The sequence below is a fragment of the Phasianus colchicus genome, chromosome 3 (genome assembly GCF_987193195.1).
Source record: "Phasianus colchicus chromosome 3, bPhaCol1.hap1.1, whole genome shotgun sequence".
NCBI lineage: Eukaryota > Metazoa > Chordata > Aves > Galliformes > Phasianidae > Phasianus > Phasianus colchicus.
The window spans coordinates 15,225,267-15,243,906 of NC_143438.1; the positions used below are offsets into that span (position 1 = coordinate 15,225,267).

General features: G+C 41.1%; 1 protein-coding gene across 1 annotated transcript in view; it reads left to right on the forward strand.

Moving 5' to 3' along the window:
* The window catches only part of BCL2 (BCL2 apoptosis regulator), a 91,421-nt gene extending 75,959 nt beyond the window's left edge, over positions 1-15,462 (forward strand). Inside the window, exon 2 of the mRNA XM_031589264.2 lies at positions 10,654-15,462. Coding sequence (XP_031445124.1) covers positions 10,654-10,788 — 135 coding nt within the window. The 3' untranslated portion in view covers positions 10,789-15,462. The remainder of the gene's footprint in view (positions 1-10,653) is intronic.
* Positions 15,463-18,640: the final 3,178 nt, after the last annotated feature.

Below are 18,640 nucleotides of genomic sequence, written 5' to 3' on the forward strand. Positions count from 1 at the left end.
GAAAGGAAGACAAGAGAAGCTGGTACGTTGGGGGAGCCTTTGAAGATGCTTCTTTGCCGTTTGTTCATAGCAAAACAGTTGGCTGCAGGTAGGAGTAGTGTTTGGCCAGCAGCTTAGCTTGAAAAGGGTTCAACTGAGTTGCATCCAGGCACCAAGATGCTCAGATACCTCTGCAATGTGTGTGGTACAAGAGCCTAGATAGAAGAAGATTAGATAGAAAATCAGACAGAATTTTGCATGTGATTTCCTGGATTTGTCTAAACTTATAGCAGCAACAGTTAATTATAGGAGATTCTGAAGGCAGCTCCCGGGGGGGTTACGTCACTTATACTCTGGATTCCAGTCATTCATTGCCAGCTGAGGGTTGCTGCTGTGGCAGGAAGCTCCTCCTATTGCAAAGCTGGTGGAAACAGTCCTGGTGGCTTCCCACTCTGGGACAGAAGCAGCAGACATCTGTGATGGAAGGCTTGATGAAGAAAAAGCAAGATGACCATAATAGCTGAACTGTGATGCAAAGAGGGTCTAGATGGACACAGGTCATCATCTGAAGAGAGACAGGCACAGGAGGTGTGGCACACGAGTTATTTGTGGTTAATCCTCTAAATAACTGCAATACCTACTTCCAGATCTGGCCCTTCTCCCTCCGCCACACATGAATCCCTCAGCTCCTGCAACCACTTCCTCTGGCACTTCAGTGAGGGCGGATGAACGCTTTAATGAAATTCTTGAGGCTACTTGGAAGTGCCTGGGCAAGAGAGCCTGGGCTTCCAGCAGCAGCTGCTTGGGCAGGAGTCACTGTGCACATTGCTACACGGAGAAGGCAGTGCTGTAGTTCTTTGTGCACAAATGAAGCCAGCAATTCTTTCTGGTAGATGAGCTGTGCCTATGCAGTAGTTGCACAAGTTTCACAGCATGAATAGTTAGCCTGCTCACTGCACTGTTCTTGTGCACCTATAGTACTTGCATCCATACACCTGCCCCTGGGCCAGCTTGTTTGGTGTGAGGTCAGCTCTCTCTTTTCTCCTTAGAACTGCATTCTGCCATGTAGGCCCACCTGCATGTAGAAGTTTTCAGAAAAGCAAATGGCTAGATTTTGGACCTTATAGCCATTTTGATCTGCAGCTTCCAATCTGTGAAGTCATATTTATCTTAGAAAGTGGGAAAGCTTTCAAGCACTGATTTCATACGTAATGCATATTTTTCTTCTTCTTCTTTTTTATTTGGCTGATATTCGTGATTTTGTTTCTTACTCTTTCCTTTGAGTATCTGAACTTTAGCATGACATTTCTGCTCCCTTGGAAATACCAACGCACCAAGTAATTACCAGTCTTTCCTGCCTAAGTGAAGGGCCTTCTGCTTCCTAGCAGTGTTAGTTCAAGGTCACAACAACAGATTTAAATACTTCATGAATTTGCATCTGACTTGCTGTCCACAGAACTTGTTCATTAAGAGATCCAATTTCCATTGGCATTCTCCCTTTCAAAATTCGTCAACAGGAAATATAAATGCTCAGCTCTTTGTGAATGATCTGCAAGGACATGCAGGCATTTAAAAAAAAAAAAAAAAAAAAAAAAAAAGCAGTTAACCAAATCCTTTAGTTTCTGTTTTGAATGACTGGCCATAGGAATGCAGGCTGAGCTGTATTTCAGCTGTTCCCAAGGATGTGTATGTGTAACTTGTTGATAGCGGTGCTTCAGGCTCCAGTGACAGCAGTGTGACCGCTCTCATGTCCATCATCCTGCAGCAGCACAGCCTCTGTCTCCTCTCAGGAGCACCGGGCTCCAAAGAAAACCACGAGAGACCTGTTTCAGAGGGCTGGCATTTTAGATTGTCTCAGCCCTCACCCTAAGCTGCCAGCGCTGCCAGGTTGTAAGGAGCAGCATGTGACTTGCTCCAGCGATTAATGTGAGTATCTGGTACACAGGAGAGCTGAGACTTCTGCCCTGAAAGACCTGCAGGAGATCCGATTGATAGCAGCAAAGCTCAGGAACACCTGCTTACTTCATTGGGAGCTATGCATAACCACTAAAAGAAAAGAAGAACCCACTACAGCCTTAGATTTCAGCATTAAGTTTTTAAAACCTCACTGGTGCCCAAGGTATATCTCTTTCACAGTAAAAATGACTTTGAGTGCACAGTAAGTGCACAAACACAGATCAGTGCTGAACATCTGGTTAAAATAAATTACAATCCTGTTTTGCAAATAACGGTTCCTTAGGTCTACCTGATGAAGTCTGGCCAGCATAACTATCTTATGGGGAAAAAATCATATTGGTAGTCTGCAGAGATAACTTTTTGGCATGGTTCCCCTTCCCACTAGGTAGACTTACGTAGACTTAACACAGGCTAGCAGAGTCTTTCTGTCAGTGCAGCTCATGTTGTCTGGGAGGTATTTCAACCATGCTGGAGCCTCCTTTGATGGTATAAGCCTTGACTTCATCAAGGGATTTGGCCAGAGCAGTGACACTGGCACAGCTTCTGTTGTAGAAAATGACCCTTCTTCTCCTGCTACCAATGTCTGACATTTTTCAGAGCTTTCCACTGGGAGGAAATGCACAGACTTTGTGCCCTTTCATGTATCAGCTATACATCATTACCTTTTACAGAGGAATTAAAGCATGCGTAAGGGTCGGAGGTGTGTCTCTGTCAAACACCTCCCTGTGGTACTTGCTTCTGGGTGGAGGAAGGACTAGAAAGGAGGAAAGAGCAGGTGGGTCCTGGGAAAGGGAATTATTAGCACTTCTCCTGTGGGATGCTTGCTGATGGTTTTGGAGGTGGAGGGACAGAGATTATTTGCATTTCATTAAGCCTTCTTGCTTTGTTTTTGCATGGTGGCATTTGAATAAATCTAATGGTTGTAGTTAATGTGTTACAACTGCGTATGCAAATTAATTTAAGAGCTGTTTTGAATAGCAAAACAAAGCCCTTCAATCTGTTTGTGAACCATATCCTCACACCCTGATTTTCCTTGTTTTTTTCATATGGTCCCTATTAGCTCTTACCTGATAGTACTTGCCAAAAGGCTTTCTGGATGAACAGAAATCTTGAGGTTTTCCCAGCCCACCCTATGAGTGCCTGTCAGGTAAGGCAACTCATAAAGCTGTCTTGACGACAGGTGACAGGCAGCTGACTTTGTCTAAATTCCCACTTTCCTCAGTCTGCACAGCCTCTCCTAGCTCCTTTCCCCGCTCGGTCACCCATCACTGGTCTCCCAGGCCTTGTGGTTTTGTGGTGAGCAGAACAGATAGGAGGAGTGGATGGAGGCACTCAGACCAAAAAAATCTCTTCTGAGCCAATGCGGGCCAGGAACTTCCCATTGTGTTAATTCCCCATTATCACTTGGCTGTGACATGATGAAAACATAGAACAAGCCACTGAGAGGCCTTCAGGAACAGCACAAAGGAGAGCAGCCCCATGGGATGATCCAGCAATGCACTGCGTGCTGATGCCAGAGGTCTTCCCCACCTTGTGTGCTGGGCGATGGCAGGGGGCTTACAGCTTGCTCCTACAGCACCAGCTGGGGCACAGCACACAAGGGTAGGTGTAGGAGATGGCATGAGAAATCCATTACCAAAAATCTCTGCCTGTCCCTTCCTTAAATAAGGCTTTCACAGGTGAGCAAAAATGGTCTGGGCTGCTAATGAAGTGCTGCTCGCCAAAGAAAACACATGCACAAATTCATATTTTCCACATGGTCCCTGGTAGAAGCTACCTGCCCATTTAAGCTTATAGCATTTTTTTATATTGCTCAAGCTTTTTTTCTCTTTCTTTTTTTTTTTTTTCTTTTTTTCTTTTTTTTTTTTTTGTACTTACTTGCTAAATTGCAGATATATCATAAGATTACTTTATCATAAGATAACCTTCGCTGTTTCTTTCCCTTCGTAAATCAACTGATTGTCACAAGATCTTAAAAAAAAAACCAGCAAAAGCCTACTTTGAGCCACGTGAGGAATGCATGGCATTTCTGAAGACAGTACCAGTGGCTTTGCCTGAACTTTTACCAGAGGTTCTGCAGCAGTGCCGTGTTGGCCGGTGTGGGGCCGGAGCGCTACAGTGTGCTGCACTCAAGGCAGAGTGCAACGCAGGCAAGCCAAGGGGTCTGGGGATCAGAACTCTGTGTTTAGACAGCAAACAGGGGATCAAGTATTTCCCTGAGAGATGTTAAAACAAGCAGCAGGGAAAATGCGTGACTGGTCCCTCGTGGCTCAGCTGATGGCACAACCTGCTCAGACTAGTTCGATTCCACCCTCCACGTTCACATGCACTGCCTGTCCTGGCAGAGACCACTCTGAGTGAGCCCTGCCTTGGCAAACCCTTGCTCCTTCTGTCTTTCTTTTCCCTGTTTACCTCAGCTAATACCTGTGCCTTGAGCCCTTTCACGGCACAGCAGGATACATTTATTAAACAAAGCCCTCCATTGCCCAAGTGGTGGGCTGATGACAAAAGCTGTGCCAAACACTTTGAGCATTTCTACAAGCAGCTACTTTCAGTTCCCATTTCTCAGACTGTTACATGATTTAACTCTTATGCTGCATCCTGAGAGTGACAGATGCTGGCAGCTGGAGCATGTGGGGAACATAATGGTGTGCACATGTACATATTTCCCTTTATTATAAGCAAAATACCTGCCAGAACCAAATTTTCAAATTTGGGGTTTTAAATTAGGTAGACTATTTCCAGTGTAAGGTCACTCACATTAGAAGTAAATTATTCAGAGTTCAGACAAGACTTTGAGAGAATCATGTCTGTCATCTTTCAGACCCATTTTATCATTATTTTTAGAGTCATTCTAAAGCTGTGTCAATGGTTCCAGTACACTGTGTTTCTTTGCAAAGCATACACAGAATCATAGAATGGTTTGGGTTGAAAGGAACCCCAAGGATCATCAAGTTTGTGATGTTAGAGCAGGAGCTCCCTTACCAACCCTGCGATGCTTGTTCTGTTCTCCAAAGTGATCCACAAATCTCTGTGGCGTTTCCTACGTTTACCTCTGTATGTGACTGTAAACTTCTTAAAAATGGTTTGATAAATTTGACTGGAAGAAGAAGAAGGTTGCCTAAAACTGAATGGTTCTTGGTGCAACTGAGATAAGTGAAAATGCATGCAATTTCTTTCTATGTATAAATTATATGCAGCTTCTACCATGCAGCCCAAGTAGTATAACTCCAGAAGTTAAAACTAAGGCTGCTATATGTCAATGTAAAAAAATAGAAAATTGGTTAAATGGGCTTACCAACCTGCGGAAAAGAAGAACTTGTCAAGCAGAGCAGAGCAGAGCAGTTTTGACTGTGTTGTTTGAACATGGAGGATTTTCTCCAGACTGCCTCCTTGCTTCTTTCTTTCCTTAATGCTAATATTGCTCCCCCATAAGTGGCACCCATTAAATACCACCAATGAACTGCTGCAGTGACGTTGCACAGCTTATGCCAGAAATACTTCACTTTAGTGTGGGCCTTTCCAGGAATAAGAAAACCAGGCAAGCTCCCCTAGGTCTGGGCTTTTGTATATTGCAGGGCCACGTCTAACTGAATTAAGCAGAGACGCCAAGACAAAATTGCTGAAACATTTCTCATGCTGACTTGGTTTAACAAGAATGCAGCCTCGTCTGAACACTGCATGGCTTTCCATGCAAGCTGAATGATCCACACCTTACTAAACCCATATTTAAAGAGAAATGGCTTGACCATTCCCCATAGCATAGGTTTATCCTTCATCTCTGTCAGCTCTGGAGGAAATCTATCTGCCAACAGGTTCACTTTCCAGCAGCATGAACTCGAACAGTCACCCCCATTGCTATACCCAGTCAGATTTATTTATGCATTTCTAAGCACATGCATCAGTTCCTATGAAGAAATCTAACCGCGATTATTCCTTACCCCATAAATGTCTCCATCTGAGTGCTGTGTTTAGTCAGCCCTATGCAAATAGCATTTCCATTGATTTGAATTTACATATACTTCAGTGAGAACCTGGCATCAATAAGAGCTGCAAGACATGCCCCAGAACATAGGGTCACCAGTGTAAGTATTTAAACAAAAGAAAAAAACACGGAACGAAGAAGATATGTGAGACCGCTGTGACGAGAACCAGTCTTGTCCAAAGTCACAAACTTCAGATATCACTGGATAGAAAAAAGGGTATGCAGACACAAACTAATTGAAGCTGCAGCTCTAGGACGATGGAGGGTATTGTGAAAACAGAGAATCCGGGACGGATCCACTTTTACCACAGGAAAAGGTTAGGGGTTAAAAAAACCCCACCTGAATGGGGATTTGATCAGCTGTAGCTGTGCCGAAGCCAGTCCTCGGGCGGGATCTCGGCCAGTGTTCAGTAGGGTGATATGGTGACACTTTCCTTTCCTGCACATTATGATTTGATGAAGTAGACTTGGTTGGAGTGCCAGCATGTCAGCACTCCTGGGTGTACAAAGACACCAGCCCTTCTAAAAACACCAGCCTTATGAAACTCCGCACATTGGCACAACACCTTCAGGGGCTCAGCTGCCCTGATTTGCATCTCCTCAGTTCTTGGGTTTCCATAGAGGACTCATGAGCTCTTTAAGAGAAGAACAGCTATAGATTTGTCTGCTTTTTTTTTATGTTCCGAGAACTTTTCTCATTAGCTTCAAGATGACATTTTAATGAGGCTTCACTGCATAAAAAACACAAGACGATTTAAGCAGCTCTGTTCGCTTCCTCCTTCCTCAAATCACCTCTGAAATGAGTTACCGTGCGGGAACGAAGGCTTTAATGAGAATTTTTGTCACTCATATTGAGGCAGGGGTGAGTGAAAAGTCGTTCAGCCGCTAAATCTTGGCACTGGAGTGGATGTCATTCCCTCTCCCTCCGTGACAGATGGCAGCAAGGTGTTATTCAGACCTGGGCAGGTTTCTTCAAATGTCTGGAGCTGGTGTTTGTTTGTTTGTTTTGGAGTCAAAGAGAGGGCAGCAGAGAATAGCTGCAAGCCAATTCCCGCTCAGTAAAATGGAGGGTTCACCAGCTCTTCATTCAGTACAATGTGGCTCAAGAGGATATCCTGTCAAACCAATGATAACGAGGGAAATAAAGTCACTTCCTCAACAGCTGTTTGATTCAGGTAGAAAAAGGAAGTCTTTACTTCCTCATGTTTGCTCTCCCTACCACCCCCTCAGCCATAAATGCATAATGCCACGCTGAGGTTGGCTTTTCCCTTGGCCTTGACGGGGGGAGCATTCATGCCAGTAATGCAGTGCTGGGCTCAGCATATGGGAAGTATTTGACTCCTCTGCAGCCTCGAGGCTAGGCCTTGCCTCTCAGGCAGGGATGGAGGCCAAGCTGCAAAAGGACTTAGACTAAATAAAACCCAAATGCAAGTAACAAATGTTTGTGTAGTTTGTGTAGCATGATATTTGTTTCTTGGATCAGCACTGCCAAATTTGGGCCAGCAGACGAGAGGGGTAGTGCAATCAAGAGCCTCTGGTTTGAACCAGGACACCACTCAGGACACCATCATCACCATCATGCCTCCTTATCCTCCGTGGGAGACAAACTCCACCAGGCCTCCACTGCCCTCCCTGTGGCAGCGGGGCTCTTGGCCTATCCCTGGCCCCCATATATGCCCAGACGGGTGAGGCGTGCACCTCGCTGCATGGGGACCATGAGGAGCTTAGGCAGAGCATTCTTCCCTTTACCACTTCCATCCTTCTTGCTGTATTGAAATGGTCAGCATGAATGTAGGCCATAAACGAATGACAGGCTGATTTGACTTCATAAAAGCTTCTAAAGAAATTACTTTCAAGCAACTTACAGGAATGAAGAGCTCTTTTCCGTATAATTTTTAACTGCCCTGATATAATTTTACATCCAGAATATAACATTCCATTAAATTTTAAATAGTCAGGTCTTAAAGGCCTACAACCCTTTTGTTTCCAAACGTGTGAGATTTTCAGAAGGCCTGACCAAGCCAAAACTTGCCTCGGTCCATTTGCCATTGCCTTGCTTTCATTATAAAGAGTGCTTTTCAGACGACATCAAGTGTTTCAAGCAATTTTGTTAAGCTTATTTGTTTTAGTGCAAATTCTCTTATTTTAAACAGACTGGTTTAGGTGACAAAAATCCAGTGACAAACACATGGGTTTATAGAAGACAAACCTTATGAAACAGTCAGGATTCTGTTTAGGGTTCTTGTGCTAAAAGTTTTCAGTAATGAGTCCCTCCCCCTCTCCTCGTTTTAGTACATAAAATGGACATGTGTTTATTTAAAACAGGTTTGAAACTTAAACAAATAGTGACAGGCTGTTCAAACAAGCTTCGGAAATAGGCCTAATCAGGATGTTTGAGAAGGGGAGGGAGAATGATCATAAAGAGCTACTTGTAATATATAGTGCAGACACCATTAGGCTGGGTTCATGTTATTGTTGTATAATCTCAGGAAAAAAAGTACTGCATGCTGCACATTTTTTGTTAGCATTCCTCTTTTGAACCATACGTTGTACGGTACGTTTGTCTTGTCTTCAAGTTCCACTGTAACCCTCTATCCATCCTCATAGCAAATTCCAGGGGTTCTACTGAACTGTTAGAAATGGCCTCTCAGGCAAACTGGGCTCAACATTGCTAAGCATGGGTAGAAAGAAGGCACAAAATATGCTCATTTTGCAATTGATACTGGGTGTGCGTCGGCTGTCATAATTATACAGAAGTGAGACTCAGCCCACAGAAAGAAACCATGGAAATGTAACATTAAAATATTTTCACATGACTTGCATTTCCATGGTATTTTTTTTTTCATTTCCTCTGTTTTCCACTTATTATAATATCACCAAGTTTTGAACTTTACCCTTCTTGTATTTTTATAAGGCATGATCTTGAATTCTCTATCCAGACAAAGCTCCCATGGAAGTCAGTGAGTCTGCACTGGCGGCAACAGGATTTAGCCCAGTCTGTAACATTTTAGGATATTGTGTTACTTCATAGCCTTAAGGAGAAATAAAGGAAGCTGTCCAAAGAACTGCACAGCAAACTCTGTGCTTCTCGGCTCTTCATCAGCACAGCAGAATATTGAGGCCAGGGTTTGGCAATGTCTATTTCAAACACAACACAGCTATGCAAAAGTTGCTGAATTTTCTCAGGGAAGAACATTAAGACATTGGCCCCAACGGTTAAACTGCTTTCACTTAACAATATAGTCTTGGATACTCAGGTTTGAAAATGATTGCCTGGAAGAAGAAGCGTTGAGAAATATCAGGAGGAAGACGTTTTGGGTCAAACTGTTGGGCAAACCCCTTAGCTATTCTGTTACTGACACACTCACTCTTACCTACAGCACGCACCAATATTACTTAATATAAAAACACATTTTGAGATTACAAACATTTTATTTATTTGCATCTCGCTCTGTCTAGTGAACAGGAGTCAAAATGGCACGATATAAAAAACCCTTACACGCCCTCTCGTGGTATAACCACAAATGCACTTATTTTAACAATATCTAGAAAAGGCTAATGATGAAGGCTATTTAATGTATGTAATTTATGGAAAATGCATCTGGCTGAAAGGTTTCTGTGAATGGCAGGGACCTGTTACTCTTCATTCTTGCTGTAATCCATGACGTATGCATTTTCAGAAGGCAGGTTACTGCCTAGCATAGTAACATTACAAAATGTCTAAAGCCAACATAACATAAATAGAGAATGTTTGCTTTTACAAAAATTTGGAAGCCTAGGATAATAGAGAATGATGCAAACCTACAATGGATAGCTGTCTGAGGGGTTTATCTCTGTGGTTTGGGTGCAGACCTCAATTGGTTGCACAAGGAAAGAGTTGTCCTGAACTCTGCTATTTTTTCTCCCTTTTTTTTTTTTTTTTTTTTTTTTAAGTCATTCAGCTTCATTATTCATTGCATTCATGCAATGCAGTGTCATTTACCTCTCTGAGTGTTCTCAGGTTTCATGTTTGTAAGGAATGGCAGGCAGCTTGAAAGAAACACATTAAGCACAGAGTGTTACCGATCTGAACACTAACCCAGTCAAAATCCCATTGTATTTGTGGAGCACAGAAACAGACAACTGTTACATCAAAGGAATGACTATCAGGAACTACCAGGAGTGAGGTGTCACCCCTTTCAGTGAGAGTCGTGAAAGGCCAGCAGTAACGTAACACAGAACTGCGCCCTACCAGTTTCAGCTCACACAGAAGAAACATCTCAGTGACTACCACATGGAGTCTTCTGAACCCATCTCTAAGGAACTAAATACTGATTAGCAAAATAGATGCCCAGTTTCCAGTGGAAGCAAAAGGTTTGGAGAATGAAGTTTCAATCTGTTCCATTCCATCTTTTTCCATCTTTTGTGTGTTTTTGTATGTACACACTCAGGAGCCAAAAGGGAGTTACTCATGTTTAAAAATGCTGTTACTATATTTGCTATTGGACAGGGCATGCCTAAAACAGATGTAAGACTGTAAGTAATTATAGCAGTATTTGTTAAGAAATAGGCAGGAGAACTTTGTGCTAAGCACCTCATAAAAACATAGCTCCCAAATCACTATTTTCATATGTTGATGTGTTGTGTTTTTTTTTCTACTGGAGTGATTGCTGGAGGACTGCTGCATGTGGAAGCTCTCCTCCCTCTCTTCAAGATTTACTGTGATTCTGATGTTCCTTTATTTCCCTTTCTAGGATGCCTTTGTGGAATTGTACGGCAACAGTATGAGGCCTTTGTTTGATTTCTCCTGGATCTCTCTGAAGACCATCCTGAGCCTGGTTCTGGTGGGAGCTTGCATCACTCTTGGCGCTTATCTTGGACATAAGTAGAGTCACCCAGTTTATCGTGGATTACAAAAGTCTTTCAAAACAGCAAAATAATATTTTTTTTCTGTAGCACAATGGTATTTTATGAGCAAAACAACTTCCTGGCTAAAGATTAAATCAGCTATTACTGCCAAAGGAAATATCATTTATTTTTACATTGCAGGAGAATTATTTATTAAAATATATTTACATTTTAACCTGCTATTTTCAGAAACTCTGCAAGTTGTATCTGTCATCACATCATGTTGTTATTCTTAACTTTAATGAGCCCCAAAGTATTTTAAGTTCTTTTTTTAATTAATGCAGTTGTCTGGATTATTTTATCTGCGAAGAGCAAGTATACTGACAAAGACCTACCTGCTTACACTTAGGAAGGCAGTTACTTGAGCTGCTAAAGGCTGTGTAATTGAGTAGATTTCCTTGCAATTTTTGGATGGCCAGGAGTGCTCTGGCAGAAAAGGTCAACGTGAACAAAGTTCTAATCATGTCCTGCCAGCGAGAGTGGTCAGAGTAAGCGGCTCAACATGGTACGTGTGTGCACTCAAAATGGCAACTTCTTGAAGGAGACTTGGCTATCCCTACAGCTTGAAATACAACTGCCTCTGCCTTGTAGACATGCATTTTCAAGTTACCAGTCGTGCCATTGCATCATAGTCATGATAGAATCATCCTATACCCTACTATGTGTCAACTCAAATACTTTTCTTTATAGATGTGTGAAGTTAAATCTTTGGGGCTTGCGGGAAGTTACTGTTCCAATGATTTTCTTAGCAGTAAAAAGTTTTCACGGCTACTGACACAGAAACATCAGGAGACCTTAAGTGCCTGCTTCTACAGAGCAGAGCTGGAGTCTGAAGACCTGACCTGCGTCCCACTTTAGGGCTCATATCTGCAACTAATCCTGTTTACTTACGGAGTTCCTCCAGGGGTTTGAAACCAATTAAATGTGGTCTCCAAATCCCTGAAAGTTGAAAAAGATTTTAATTTTATTTGGCAAGAAACAGACCTCAGCTGAGTTACAAATTAGCTCTGACTATCCTTGTTTCTCAAACCAGACACCAAAATCAAGTTCATTTTCATAACAAAAAGAAAGTGAGCTTTATCCTCCTGCCCCTCGCCCTCAAAATTATTTCATGCTAATAATTTCCTAGGACTGTCTACTGAAGAAAAGATGAAGAAGAAACTCCAACTCCTCTATCTGGACAGAGACTCTCTGACACCTTGATCGCACAGGTGCCTACTGTCGTTTCAAGCGAAAACAGGGTGGAGGAAAAAGGGGAGGGTGAAGCCATCTGCCCCTATTAGAAATGCAACTCAAGTACAGTTAGTGCAGAATACCTTGGTATACAGTTTTATAAGCAGACCTGTGTTCTAAGACCAGGTGTGTTGATGTATGTCAAAGCAGGGCTTTCCATGTGCTCGGAGGGGGCCGGCATTGCTGACAAAGCAGAAGAATCCGAGTGTGTTGCATGGACTGCTCTGTGTAATGGACATCACCATCTTCAATCAAACGCTCCTATTTTTTCTACGAAACTTTTGAAACCTGGGATTTGTGAGTAAATGGACATTCAGAGATAGAAAGAAAAGGTTTTAAAGCTCTGAATGAAACATACCATACAATACAGAAGTGCTATAAGGGTAAAAAAAAAAATGCAGTGAATAAACTGTAGATTCAACCTCAAGATTTCAGATGGATAACTTTGTGGCATTATATGCAAAATATCTCCATTAACTTGGGAATGTAATGTGTTCAATGTTAAGGCTGTAGTTGATGTTGTGTCTTCAAAGCTGCTTTTTTGTTTGTTTGTTTGTTTTAAGAGTTGTACATCTCAGCATTTTTACTGCTATTAAGTCATGGCACCTACACTTTGTATGAGCAAAGATGGAATGAGCTTACCTTTCCAATTTGAAATTACTTACAATTTCACAGAAACATACAAAGGAAGTGTTTCTAAGATCACAAAAGTGTGACTAAAACTAGGATTGATTTAAAAAAGAGAAAAGAAAAAAATTCATAGAATCAGAAACACCTGCAGTGTTTTTAGAGCTTCTGTCAGAAGTGGGCATATGTGTCCAGGATTCATATGAGAAATATTTGAAATGGGAGCAACCAAGTATTGTGGATTGAGTGTGGGCTTTGTTTTTTTCAGCTGCAAAGCTGAACGTGTCTGAAGCTGATTTCAAAACTGGAATTGGCTGCTATCAAGCTAATGTTTCATTTCACAATCTAGTCTTCGTTTCAATTTGTGCCCATACGCCCATTAAAGTTCATGAACTATTAGACCTCAAATTGTTTCAAAATTGTTTATTTTATTAAAGGTTTACATTGTCAAAAGTAGTAAAAGAGTAACTATCAATTCCAGTGCTGCTATACTACCAGGATAATTTGAATGGGTTTTATTTTTAATACCTTCCAATGGCAAAAGTTTTTTAAAGCTGCTTTAGAAATAATATGAAGACGACACATGATACACATTTAAGTGAATATTGAGGATTTGTGTTCTGTTGTGTCTACTCACTGGACTACCCAGTGTATTAGTTAATACCAGGCAAAAAGAAGAGTCATGATGACTGTTGATGATTTTATTTTATTAAAGAGTTAACGGAGTTTTCCCATTCTGACTGCAGAATAGTACAGTATTGTGGCTGCATTAGGTATAATGGTAGTTGATAATACATTTATTAAGAAACATAGTAGAAACGTTGAATGTATATAAAAGCTTGAACTTCTTTAATAAAATCCTCTCCTCTCACTCTTGCATTTCTTTTTCAATAATTCCCGTCTTTTCTGTTCCTCATTACATCTTCCCATAGAGTTTTTTTCCCACAAATTGCCTTATAGACTTGCATGCTCCAAGACTACACTTCAGTGACAATTCATCCACTGTCACTATGTGAACACACCACACCTGGACGTTCCCAGTGCATCCAAGTTGTCAAAGCAAAAAGCGAAGAAAAGAGGGAGACTTCTGAAGATGGTTAGATGTGGAAGACCAGAGGACAACAAAGGAAGAGGTCAAGAAATAGAGAGAAGCAAAGAGATCACTGAAATATCTCCCTGCTTAAGATGACTGTTACAAGGAATTGGTTCATCTTCCATTCTTTCCCTTGAAAAAGGGTGATGCAAGGGCAGAGTAACCCATTACAGACTGATCACAATTATTTTTCAGTATAAAACTTCATTAATGCTGAAGGCAGTCATTTGCATAACAGAAAATGCTTAGGAATTTGAGAGTAATACTTTATTTCACTGTGTTTAATTTATTTGTCATTAATTCTTTTCCACCTCATTTATTAAGAAAATAATGAAGGAAAATGTTTTATTCCTGGAAGAAAAAAAAAAAAAGTCTGTACAGTCACTTAAGATCTGTTACAGATCAGTATCTTGGGAATACAGAGAAAAATAAGGAAAATAATCTGCAAGTTCAGTGTTCTGGAATCAGAGCTGACACAGAGGACGTTTCTTAATAGAACAAGCACTGGATCTAAGAAAGGAGGAACAGGGCTTTGGAGGTAATGAAGAATAATATACAGATAGGGAAGGGGGCTGGAAGATACGGAGAATGACAGTGGTGTGTAAGAAAATCTCAAGTTTCAGATGATGCAGGAGTCCACCCACGATGGTCTGAAAATTACTTTTAACTAAAACCAGCTACAAATCCGTGCACTATGATGTGACTACAATTACTAAGAATGTTCAGCTACAGAATTATTTTAAAATTATTCTAAAAGTATCCACTCATTACAAGAGCTCATTTGTTTGCTGCTGTGATTTGAGATTAAACAGCCTGAGTAGGATTGCACTAATTGAGAACAATAATGGAAAAATGTTTCTTTGAAACCAGATGTGCAGAGGAAACGTTGATGTGGTACAGTTCAAAGAATACAGATTCAGGACACCCAAGCCTTGCTTGCACACAGTCTCCCTAGCTGAGTCAGTGGGAGTCAGATGCACATAAGGACTGCATGCTTTGACCCTAAAGCATGACACTATGGTTAGCCATGCACCTGCATCTGACTTCACAAACCTACAACTCCTACTGATTATAAGTGTAGTGAAGTAGCATGTTTAAAGCCTGTCTTTTTTCCTCTCTCTGTCTTTAAACAAGCTAGCAAAATGATTCATTTGTATTACAAGTTAATGGCTCAGTAGTATACGAAAATTTAAACATCTTCTGATTTATGAGTATAAAAATTCTTTCTCATTGCAAAAACCCAGCTTTGTTTTTCATTCCTTTCTCTCTTTCAATCAAGGCTAAACAAAAGGAAGACAAAGGAGCCAATTTAATCTGTATTTCTTTTAAATCACACTCCTATACTAAGTTAATGCAGCTTCATCACACAATGAAACCTTTCTTGGCAAGTTATACAGCATTAAGAATTCCACAGGAAAAAAAAAATGTATATTTTTATAATTTAATTAGCATATTTTTTTCTTTTTCTTCTGAATATTTGAATTTTAATTATCACCAGCAGAAATGTACATAAGCAGATATCGTTTATCCAGTACCTTTGGATGATGTATGTACGGTAATGTAGTTTGTCAGTTTATCATCATTTAATATGATTATGTCGTTCTTTGTCTTTAAAATGTTATAAGAACATGCTGCCATTAAACTTTCCATGTCTGTCTAGTTAATATTGTGAAAAAATAATAAAGCACACTGTGAGTTAAGACTTGTTTTGCATTTGACTTGTTTAGGGTTGGTTGATAAAACACAGTTCCAATAGTTACGAGGACAGTCTTGTCAATGCAGTGTTTCCTTCCTGGTTGTTCTGTTGACACTCAGCTCTACGTTAACATCTTGAGGCTACAGTGACATTGTTGAAGTACAGCTTACCCACATGTGTTCTGTGAATCTAAGACATCTGATGATTTTGTAAAGCCCCCCTGGAACTGGGAATGCAACTGAGTTTGAGCTTTCTTAAAAACAAACATGATCCTTGCTAAACTTCACAGCAGCAGAGATGCTTTAAAAAGGAAAACAAAACAAAACGAAATGTACATCTTTGAGGTTTATGCAACAGAGGCACATAAGCAAAATTTTAAATTTTTATTTTTTTAATGCTGTGGCATTTTTCAAGCTAATATCAAAATGTTTAATAGATGTGCAAGAATGTATTTATGAATGTATTATTTGTAACAGTCACCTTTGATGGTCTAATGTGCTTCTGTCCGAGGTCTGCCCATAAGGTTGGGGGAGAGTTGATATTCACAGTAGTTAAGGTGGGTCCTTGGTCTGCCTGGACTGTCATGGCAGAAGATAGAAGAACTCTCTGCTTGCTTTGACCATTAGCAGACTGGTTAATCAGGTGTTTCATGTTTTGTAGCTATAGCTCCCTCTCACAGCACCCCGTCACGCTCACTACAACACTCGGAGCTGTAGGGCTGCAAGTCAGCACCTCAACTGAGATTATCTGCAGTTCTGACATAGTCTAAGGTTTTCCTTCATTATACTTCACGCTGGCTGGAACCACAGATTTAGTGAGTCTGCCAGCTCATGTCACTCCTCTCAGGCAGGTTCACTGAGGTCTGCGAGCTCCAAATGACACTTTGGGACAAAATCTCTTCTAAATGGGGTTTACTATGGGCAGTACTTGGAAGAGCATCAGTGGACTTCTTCTGCGAATACTATGTGAATTTTGCATTAAAGGCATGCATTGGAAGTATCTGTACTGTTAGCAGCCAACAAAGGATAGGGTTTAGCTTTCATTCAGGCAGTTAAGTTCTGTCACTACTTTTCTTCTTTCTCTTGATCCCAAAAAAAGAGCATCCAGTATCATCACATCTATGGACACAACCCCATGAACCTGCATTCTAGACTGATTCAAGAAAGTAAAAAAACTCTGGAAAAAGCTACAATCAGTCAGTATTCCCTAGCATTTATCAAAGGTCTCTGTGCTTCAAGATAAAGTAACCCAGGTTTGCTAAGCTGCTGCTGTGGGAAATACAGTAAACAGGTATATAATATGCTTCAAGACCTGAGGATGCTGCCACCTGCTCTATCTCATGTTTCCAAAGTCTTGTTAAAAGTGCCATGAGATTTCTCTACCAGAACAACTTTCCATCCTAGTAGAAAGGAGCTGTAAAAGCATATCAGCAAATCTCAAGAGGGATGAGGAAAAAAAAGGTAAAGCATTTTCATTACTGATGAAGGTTTTTTACAGTCCTGTTTAGATATGGGTAGGTGTTCAGCTAATCTGCCTCTAAAAGGCTCATTTTAACTGGCTCTTAATTTGCAGATGTTGTCACACACATTCTGTGGCTGTAGTTAATGTACAAAATAATAGCTGAATTTGTTAATGAGTATTTAACTCTAGGAATTTACCCAACTACTTGAGGGGGTTTTGCAGCCTAGCATGCGCAGTGTGCTGTCATGCATGCCCAGCTAGTGAGTGCCTCAAGTTAGTAGTTTAATCCCTTTCAAGAAGAATTAAGACACACATGCACAAACATCTACCCTTATGTCTGCATCCTCAAAGACAGAGAAGGTGGAAGAAGACAGCCTGAAGCTTTCTGAAAGAAGCCACAGCAGAAGAATGCAATAGATTCTGTCCTCCTAGTTCCAGGACTGAAGTGCTGAGCAGAGAATGAGGTTGCAAATTCCTTTACAAGTCAGGAGGCAAGCAAATCTGCAGTTCTGCATGTACTGCCATTTTTTTTTCCTGATTATTGTATGAGACTGAAAGAAGACTGAAAGGACCTGGAGGGAAGATTCCTCAGCACTGTCCTATTTCAAGCTAAAACCTAAGGAAGGAAGATGTGCCGAAGTCTCTTTATGGAGGTAAACTAAGTTAGAAAGCCCAAGTAAATTTAGTGAGACTCCTTTTTCTGCCTGTTTAGATGTTTCCAGTTTTTGTAAAAAGCTGGAAGGCGAGCACCTGTGATTAAATGCCTACCTCATAACTGGGACAAAGCACAGTGTGCAGAGAAGAACAGAAAAGGTTAGAATAAAGATAATATGAATGTCAGACCTGATAGCTGGGGAGGGGTTTGGCAATCTGGAAATTGGTAGGAGCACTGGAAATCTGGTAGGAGCACTTTTAAAGCAAGCTTCACTGGCCTCCATCTTCGAAATATATACCAATGGTTTCAAGCACTGTAAATCCTCAGAGAAGTTCCACAGCTGGCAATGTGCTGCAGTCCCTCTGAGACAGCAGGCTCTCAGCCTGGTAGTACCGGTAGTTCCTGCTGTTGTCTCTTGAGCTTATTCAATATTTAATGAGAATGAAATTTATTCCAGTGTGAACGGCTGCTGGATAACTGCTTGCCATTTAAATTTTGTGTTACATCTGACCCTAACAGGAGTTTTGATGATGAGCCTTTTGCTCATCAGTAACATTTTGGTATCAAGAACTCCTTCTGAGGAGGCCTTATTTAGGGCAAAAGATCAAGTAGTCAAGATCTGTGCACTGCAACAGACTGACTTGCACAGACAAGAAAAGATCATGTGGTTCTTAGTTTACAGCAGCTTGCTAAAATTGAGCGTGAGCATTCAGAGTGGCTCTAAAAAAACCTTAAGAAGATATAAACACAAGTCAGTAAAACAATCTTTTTTTTTTTTTTTTTTTTTTTTTTTTTTTTTTTCAGGACTTCTCGAGGTAGAAGCACACTCATTTTTGTCCTGTGGAGCCAGGAGTTGGGCTCAATGATACTTATGGGTCCTTTCTAGCTCAGGACACTCTATGATTGTGTACACTGAGAAGCGTTCCTGGCTAAGTCCAACCAGAAGATGCGTCTTCCCCTTCAATGGGAAACCTGCTCTGGAGCCAACCCATACAGCTCATTAAAAATGTATTGAGTTGCCACTCCACCACTCGGATATGCAAGAGAAACATCTTGATGTGCCCTCTT